The sequence below is a fragment of the Tachyglossus aculeatus genome, chromosome 3, assembly GCF_015852505.1.
Source record: "Tachyglossus aculeatus isolate mTacAcu1 chromosome 3, mTacAcu1.pri, whole genome shotgun sequence".
Classification (NCBI taxonomy): domain Eukaryota; kingdom Metazoa; phylum Chordata; class Mammalia; order Monotremata; family Tachyglossidae; genus Tachyglossus; species Tachyglossus aculeatus.
Window position 1 is genome coordinate 26,442,606 of NC_052068.1, and position 8,935 is coordinate 26,451,540.

At 63.4% G+C, this 8,935-nt stretch overlaps 1 protein-coding gene across 1 annotated transcript; it reads right to left on the reverse strand.

Moving 5' to 3' along the window:
• Positions 1-413: 413 nt before the first annotated feature.
• Positions 414-7,390, reverse strand: NDST2 (N-deacetylase and N-sulfotransferase 2). The gene is given in 14 exon segments (XM_038744320.1): positions 414-1,166; positions 1,262-1,364; positions 1,651-1,760; positions 1,912-2,082; positions 2,820-2,994; positions 3,250-3,373; positions 3,936-4,032; positions 4,121-4,303; positions 4,414-4,542; positions 5,210-5,395; positions 5,642-5,796; positions 6,063-6,150; positions 6,377-7,165; positions 7,167-7,390. Coding segments are annotated over 14 exon segments (2,649 nt in total). The 5' UTR covers positions 7,380-7,390; the 3' UTR covers positions 414-1,040.
• Positions 7,391-8,935: the final 1,545 nt, after the last annotated feature.

Genomic DNA, 8,935 nt, shown 5'->3' on the forward strand with positions numbered 1-8,935 from the left:
CTATCTTGGATGGAGGGCAATGATAGGGGGTCTGCCCTTTCTCATCCTCTAGGGTTTGGGAGTAATAATGATGGCATTCATTAAGCACTTACTATGCAAAGCACCATTCTAAGCGCTGAACCACAAAGAAGTTGGGTGGAGGGGGAGATGAGGGGAAGGGGTGGAAGGTGGCTTCTGTATCCTGCTTTTTTTTATCTTATCCTTGTCTTCAAACTGCCCCCCAACCCCCAACCCAGCAGGGGAGGCTGAAATTTCTCTCCCACGTAGAGGGATGTGTAAGAGGCACCCCTGCTGCAACCACCCGGAAACAAACACGCATACACACCACCCCCTCCAACCTGCAGTGGCCACAGCCCTCTCCTCGAGGCGTGAGTCCAGACCCCCGTCCCCGCCGGCGCCAATCACACGGGATCGAAAAATAAGGTGGTTTTATTTAGGACGTTCAGCGGGGCCGGGATCGGGGTTCCCGTCTCAGGCCCCCGCGCTCAATTCCACGAGCTGCCGTCCGGCCTCGTCCACATTCAATGTGAATGACACTAGGGAGGCCGGGGCTTCCACCACCCCTCGCTTGCCCGCGAGTCCAACGGACGCATACCGACGTGCACCCACGAGGGGGTCGGGGAGAGGATCCCCCCCGCCTCCCACCACCGCCACCACCACCGCCGCCACCGGTTTACGGGGTAGCACGAAGCCCCCACAACCAAACTCCCAGGCCTCAGGTCCATAGGGAGAGGGCGTCCCTTCTGCATGGAAGAAAAGAGATGAGGGGCTTGAGCTCAACGAGAGGACGACTGCAGCTAGCAGGGGGTGGGGAGGGGTCGGGGAAGAGCCCAAACCCAAACTCCGTGTTCCTAGGGCCCAGAACCCCGGGGAGAGGAGACTCAGAGCCCTCTCCCCTGGGACCTCCGGCCCCCTGCCCCAACAGGGCCCCAGTGAGCTCTGAGGTAGAGGGGAGAGGGAGGAGGAGGGCGGCGTCCCCCCGCCTGCCGGCCCGGCCCCATGTCTCCCCCGGGGCCCCCGGGCTCCCACGGGGGACCGACTCAGCCCCAGCCAAAGCGCTGCAGCTCCTCGCGCAGCCAAGAGGGCAGCGGCTGCCCCAGCCGGCTCAGCAGCTTCGAAAGTTCGATGTTGTGGTCCCGGAAAAAGTCCACGAGGAGGAGGCGGGACTGTCAGGGGCAAGAGAGACGGTGTCGGAGGCCGGTGTAGGAGCGGGAACCGAGGGAGAGGGATAGGTCCCCGGAAAGGGGCGAAAACCACTTACTGCGGCATCCATGTCCGGGTATCTCCGCCCTTTGCCTTTTCCCAGGCAGCGGGTCTTTCCCCCTTCCAGCGCCTGGCACCAGAAACCCTTCGCCTCATCAAACCTACAGGGAGGAACGGGGAAGTCTGGCGGCAGAATAACGCCACAGAGGATAACGGAACGGAGAGAGGGCCAACCGCGAGGACGGGGGCCGGGACGCTCGGGCTCCTAGTGCGGTGTTCCCTTATCGATAGGATCTATTAGGTGGTTCCTTACGGGCTGAAGCACGGCGGGAAGGGAGCGAGCGGATCGCAGCGTTGGCACCGCGACCTCATCCCCCGTGCACGCTCGGCCGCCTGTCCCCGGGGGTGCCCCGGAGCCCTGAGGATGTGCGTCCCGCCGTCCCTCACCTGAGGGCCTGGGTGTAGTTGACGAGCGGAGTGATGCCCAGGAACTTCTGAATAGTCTCCATGGACGCGGCGGGATTCGTGCGCAGCAACTGCCCGTCCACAATCAGCAACTGCGGGAAGGACGACGTGACCGACCAAGCCACCCCAGGGCCACGCTCCCCGGGTACCTCAAGTCCCACCCCACAGCCCCTCGTGAAGCAGAGGGCCTCCGGCGCCTGCCCCAGGGATCGGTTACCGGGCCCCGGCGGCCCTGGGCACTACCTGGCCGGAAGGGTAGTAGGTGAGCCATCGCTGCAAGTGGGTGGAGTAGCAGCCCGGGAGAAGACAGCGGCTTTGCAAGGCCCGCAGCGCTGGGGGGGCCTGAGGCGAGGCCGAGATCACCTGCTGGAAGGTGTAGTTCACAGCCGCAGGGTCTCCGTGGGCTCGTTGGTGCTGAGGGGCGGGGGGTGAGCTCGGGTCAGCCCGGCCGGTCCCCGGAGATGCCCCCTTCCCAACCCAGGGTCCCGACCGGGCTCAGCTCACGTGCCCGCCCCCACTGACTGACCCGCACCAGCCCCCAGGGATGCCAGGACGACCCCCATCTACAACTCCATCGACGCCTTCCGCGGGAGACCGGCTCGGGGGGAAACTTGAGAATGGTCGGCCAACTAGGGCCGGGAAGCGCCCCATCCCGCCACCCCGCTGGCCGCTTCCTGCCGGCCTCCGGCCAGAGCTACGCTGTGGCCGCTCCGTCCGTTAACGGATTTCGTCCGTCCGACTGGGGGGTTTGCCGCCCCCCGGCCCCAGCGGGGACACAGTCGGCAGGGTGGAGAGAGGTCGGGGTGGGGGGGGCACCACGCACACCTCCAGCCCCGCAATCGAGCCCTACACGCTGGTTTCCAGTTCCAAAGTGTCGACGACCGGCCCGGGCCCCATCTGTCATTTCAAGACGGTCAGAGGACGAGGCTGTCCAGGAGCTTCCGCCCGGCACGGCGCTCCACAGTTCCTCCCGGGATTCCCGGGGGACTTCAGAGCTAGTCTGGCCGGGCCCCCGTTGTTTTCCTCCCCACATCCTACCCCTTCCTTGACTTCCCTTCCTCTGGCTTCTCCCAGGTCCCGCCGGCTACCCGGTGGCCCGCCCCCGGCTTCCTAGCCCCTCGGCCCCGGTCCTCCGTCCCCAGCATGCAGACCTGGTACCAGGAATAGGCACGGTCGGCGGGGTTGATGAGCACGGTGATGATTTTGGCACGGGGCAGGAGGGCGGCACCCCGCCGGGGCACGGACTCCGCGTCGAAGTAGTTGGCGCTCTTCTCGAACAGGAAGTCGGTGCTGGCGTTGGAAGGGATGGGGAAGAAGTCCATGTACCTGGTGGGGAAGCGCAGGAGGCCCGCGTGGGTCACAGACAAGACAAAGCGGACAGAGGGATGCAGGGGCGTTGCCGGAGGGGACTCCGGGGAGCTGGGGTCGACGGAGGAACGTTTTGAGGGAAGGAAGAGAGGGGGACAGCTGAAGCATCTGAAAAGGGGAGCGTTCCCTGCTCAGGGAGGGTAGTGACTCCCAGGACCTTCCCCCGTGACCCAATGCTCTGAGAAGGAGGGGATGCAGGGCTTCCAGCCTCACCAGTCAATGCCCTTATGGTAGTTGGGACCGCTGAAGAACTGGATCTCCTCAAAGGTGCTGGGACTAGGGAAGCTACTGGTCACGGCAGGGTGCAGGCTCAGAAAGAAATGCACAGCTGTTGTTCCTGTAGGGGAGGAAAAAGAGAGAGGAGGCAGGCACCTGGAGATCGAAGGGTTTCAGGGGGACGGGAGGGGCTGGGGTCTGTGGGTCCAGGTGTCAGGGCCAAAACCTAAGGGAAAATCAGCACCTGTCACATGCTTTTTTTGGGTTAGGCGCTTACGCTGAGCGCTGGGGTGGCACCACATGGGGCTCAGGGTCTTAATCCCCGTTACAGATGAGACTCAGAGAAGTGACTTGCCCAAGGTCACACGGCTAACAAGCGGCAGAGCCGGGATAAGAACCCAGGTCCTTCCAATGCCCAGGCCCCGCGTTCTTCTCGCTCTACCCTCTCAGATCACCAGCCACCATCACGCCAGCACCAGGGTCGCAAGCGGTAGGGACTCCGAGGGCCCCCCGCCGCTGCGGCTCACCGCTTGGTACATTCCCCTCCCGGGAACGCGGAGGGAGAGGGGCGTTGAGAGACGGTGTGGGGAAAGGGGTGGGTGACCTCCGGGGATGGGCCGCGGGTCGGGGGTCTTCACCGAGGAAAATGAGCTCCCGGGGTCTGAAGAGCTTAAACCGATTACCTGTTTTCTGGGGCCCCACGATGAGGAACTTGGGGAGTCGGTCGCAGGTTTTCTCTTTGGACCAGATGTCTTTGTGCCGCTTGTCGTCGCAGGGGCTCTGGGGAGGGAGCACGAGGAGGGCGGTTCCTAAAGGGCCCCCCCATCTCCCTTCTCTCCCAGCCAGGCCTAATTCCCCGTTCCCTGACCTGCCAGAGGGGACTGCGCTCCTGGGGGAAGAGGTCAAAGTACTTGCGGGCCAGAGGCGCAGGGGGTAGGGTCTGCAGGCGCAGGCGAGTCCAGCACTGCAGGAACCGCACCAGGCTCTCAAACGTGTACAGCCCCAGACGGTCGTTCCCGTAGTTGGACAGGTGTGTCATGAAGATGCTGATCTGCACGGGAGACCCGTCCACGGTTCAGCGTCGGACCTCGGCGGCCCCCCGTTTCAGATTCGGCGGCGCTTCCCCCTCCCGCTTTCTCCCCTCGCGGGGCCCCTCCGTACTGGGTTCAAGAGCACCGTCAGGAACAGCTCTCCGCCCCGGATGCTGCGGTCCAGCTCGTGGGAGCCCCCGGGATACTCGTTGTAGAAGATGGTGTGAGTGAAGAGTCCACACGTCTGCCGCGGCAGCACCTGCGTCCAAGGCAGGAGAGAGAGAGAGAGAGAGGGGGAAGTGGACTGGGGGGACGCAGAGGGAAGGGTGTGGAGGGTCTCCGGGGGGCGGGATCTCCGGTAATAATAGCAATTGCGGTATCTGTGAAAAGCTATGTACTGGGGTAGATACAAGATAATCGGGTTGGACCCAATCCCTGTCCCACATGGGGCCTGCAGTCTTAATCTGCAGAAGCAGCGTGGCTCGGTGGAAAGAGGCCGGGCTTTGGAGTCGGAGGTCATGGGTTCAAATCCCGGCTCTGCCACTTGTCAGCTGTGTGACTGTGGGCAAGTCACTTCTCCGAGCCTCAGTTCCCTCATCCGTAAAATGGGGATTAAGACTGTGAGCCCCCCGTGGGACAACCCGATCACCTTGTAACCTCCCCAGAGCTTAGAACAGTGCTTGGCACATAGTAAGCGCTTAATAAATGCCATTATTTTTATTAATCCCCATTTTACAGATGAGGTCACCAGGGCACGGAGAGGTCGAGTGACTTGCCCGAGGCCACACAGAAGAAGCTGTGCTAGTGGGTGGTCTGAATACAGACTGGCAAGTCGGGGTGGCAGGATGAGGTCCTGAGGGCCCAGGGTCAGGGATGCGGAGCTGGGGGTCGGAGAGTCGGGGGCAGTGGGATGGACTCCTCTTTACCATGATATCGTTGTGGATGAAGCCACGCCGGTAGCGGGCTGGGCGGAGGTGGGGATACTCCTCCGTGCTGGTCACCCGGATGCCCCACACGGACTTCCAAGCCTCGTACAGCTGCGTGTGGATGGGATAGACGCCCGAGTGGTGGGGGGCCACCGCGTACCCCAGATCCGTGGGAATCCCGTGCTCCTGGAACGCAGGCACAGCCGTTCGTCTCGGGGCTGGCGCCGGAGCCAGGGGCTGAGGAAGGAGCTGACCGAAGGGCACGGGACTGGTCCCGTCCCCCGTCGGGAGGTGGAAACGATTACGACGGCGGCGTTCGATAACCGTTTAATACGAGTCGAGCGCTGTAGCGGGGTGGAGGTGATCGGGTTGGGGTGGGATCGGGGCGGGTCAGACAGGCTGGGGGCCAGGGGTGATCGCCGTCAATCTCACCAGCGCGAACTGTTTGTTGAGCCGCATCTGGTCAGCCAGGACGGAGCCGTTGTGGAAAAGGTGCGGCTGCATGTGGCTCCACATGTGCGGGAACCACCAGAACTCCTTCCGATGCTGCAGCAGCATGTCATCTCCGGCATCCTCCTCCTCGGTCCCTGTGGCCGCCAACACAGACCACCCGGCCTCCCTCATCGCCCGCTCCTCCGCTACACACCAGACACACCCAACTGCCCTCGGCCTCCAGATACTAGCAACGCTGGCCGCCCGCGTCCGGGGCGAGACCGCCACCGTGGTCGGCCTCCCTCTCCCATCTCACCACCGAGCCCCAGACATCCCCCCGAGTTAGTCCGTGGACCGCCTCCTCCCACTCTCGGACAGAAGGCGGCCGATGCCCCGGGCCGGGGGCGGCAAGGGGACTCACCTGTGTGGTAGAATTTGCCCGAGAAGCCCAAGTTGAAGGTGAAGTTGGGCACCAGGTTCCTCAGTTTGGTCTGGGTGGCCAGCAGGGCCTGAGGGGAAGGGGCCGGTAAAGAGGAGAGGTCGACAGGACCTAATTGGGGCGGGTGGGGGAGAGACGGGGCAGGAAGGGAGGGACGGTTCTGTTCCCGTCAGGGAGCGCGTAAGGCGAAGAAGGGGAGGCGGGGGTCACCCAGGTGGGAGACGGAGGGTCATCCGAGGTCGGCCCAGGGAGGGTACGGGTGGCGGCGGCCGGGGGAAGCCCAGAGCGCCACTGACCTCAACGTCAGCCACCTTCATGCGGGTGCCTTCCTTGCCCACGAAGATGTCATCGATATCCACGAGCAGGTAGCGGTCGAGGGCCAGGCAGAGCCGTTTGCCCGTGAGGTAGGCGATGGCATCCACAAAGACGAGCTTGTGCAGCCAGAAGGCCAGGCCGTGGCCGAAGAGCACCCGCTGGATGCCGTCGTGGAGCCCCAGGTCCTGCACCACGGTGGGCAGCCGGGCGCGGCGGGGGCCGGGCTCGGGGGACTCTGCGGGCCTCGGGCTGGCCAGCAGCACCGGCTCGTAAGTGCTGTGGTTGGACTGGAACACGGTCCAGTCGTCGCCGGGCAGCGGTCCGGGCTCCAGCCGGCTGGGTCTGGTGAGGTGCAGGAGGGGCGCGGACGGGTTAACTTGGTAGTCCCGCAGCCCTAGGTTGGAGTGCAGAAAGAGCGGAAAGCCCTTGAGCTGGGCGCTGAGCAGGCTGTGCTCGTGGGCACGGAAGAAGCCGATGATGCCCACGCCGTACTCCACGCAGTAGCGGTCCAGCAGCTCCCGGCTCCAGGCGTCCAGGTTAACGTACTTGAGCAGGTTCTCGTAGACCACCAGGGCGTAGCGGCCCCGGGCCTGCTCGGTCAGGGTGGGCATGTCGCCCCGGCCCGGCGCCAGTTCCGTGCTGTAGCGGAAGCGGCTGGATTCCAGAATGGCCACAATCTCCTGGCCCAGCTGCGAGTAGACGCTCTCCACAAACACCAGCACCACGGGCTCCGTGCGGGCGGGCTCCGAGGGCCGCGGGGGGCGGGGGGGGCGGCGGAGGCGGCCTGGCCGGGGCAGAGCCCGCCGCCCCGCCGCTGCTGCAGTCCCCCAGGGGGAGGGGCAGGGGCTCCTTGGCCTTGGGACTGGTCGATACGTAATAGGCCAGGAAAGCCATGGACAAAAGGCTGAAGGCGATAAGTAGCAGCACCAGGCGATGCAGCTCCGGCGGCCGGGCAGGTCGCACTACCTTCCACAGCTGATGCATGGTGAGCCGAAGGAGGAAGAGGAGGAGGAGGATGGGGTTCGGGATCCCTGGGACCATGGAAGGGGGGCGCGGGGTGGAAGGGAGGGAGAGAGAGCGGAAGGGTGGGAGAAAAGGACAGGAGGGGCAGGAGGTGGTATCTTTCCTCAGAGAGGGGGAGGCGTGTAGGGACGTGCTCCTTCAGCAGGCAGTTGGGGCAGCAAGGGGAGGCCAAGCGGGTCTCATCGGCTTCAAGTGACCATGGCCCCCCGGCCCATCGTTTCCCGCTCTTTTCAGCTCCTTCAGCCGACAGGTGAGCTCACGTGGGGACGGGAGGGCGGCCCGGCTCAGTTGCCTGGACCCCCATGGAGTCCCCAGGGGGCCCCAACACCTGCAAGACCAAGTTGTGTCAGTGGAGCAAACCGTGAGAATTGGACTCTTTCCCCTGCCCTCGAGCTCCCTCGCACCCCGCTCCGTCCTTACGGCCCGCTCGGCTCCTTCCATCCCTACGTACGCAGGCGAAGGGGACTCCCCAGGCTGAGAATCTCCCCGGCCAGGATTCGAACGTCTCTGACCACCCCCAGGATGACCTCTCACCCAGCTCCGCCCAGCACCCCGAAGGTCTATACTGGGGGACCGATTTCTGGGACCCCAACGGGCCTCCCTTCCAGTTCCGAGTTACGGGTCGAGCGCGGCACCTGAGGCGAAACACCGAGCTCGTTCCAGCGAGAGCTCCGAGATCTCGACTGAGCGGATGTCCGGCAAGCGCTCCGGTCACTGTAGCCGGAAAAGTTGGCTCGCGGCCCCCGGCACGCCCCCGGAAGCCCCGCGCCCCTTCCAGTGACAGATAGCAGAACACGGGACTCGACTTATCTCTCAGCTCGACTTATCTTGCACAACTCTCACAGTTTGCCGTCCACAACGCCAACGGCCCTGACCCTGCAGCCCCACGTGTCCACAGTAAACACAGCCGGGCAGAAACGTCCAGGAAGCGGGGGGAGGCAACGGATCGGCACCCTTCCCGCCAGCTTCCCGGTCCCAAGTCACCGGACGTCTCTCCTTCCCGACATCCCCGGAGACCTCCGCCTGCCGTTCTCCTCTCACCTCTCCGTTCGGTGTCCGGGGAGGAGGAGACGGCAGCAGCGACGACGTCCTCTAGGACGGGTCACTCCATAGGGCCCTGGGAGAGATGAATAAGCTGGGCCGGAAGACCAGCCCGCTGAACCTATATGTATATATGTTTGTACATATTTATTACCCTATTTATTTATTTATTTAACTTGTACATATCTATTCTATTTATTTTATTTTGTTAGTATGCTTGGCTTTGTTCTCCGTCTCCCCCTTTTAGACTGTGAGCCCACTGTTGGGTAGGGACTGTCTCTATATGTTGCCAATTTGTACTTCCCAAGCGCTTACTACAGTGCTCTGCACACAGTAAGCGCTCAATAAATACGATTGATGATGATGATGATGATGAACCTGAGCGATGCCAAGTGGGACGTTCCACGGCGTCCTCCCTTAGCCTAGAGAAGGAGGGCTTCCAGGGCGGGGCTGGGGTTATTATTAATAATAACAAT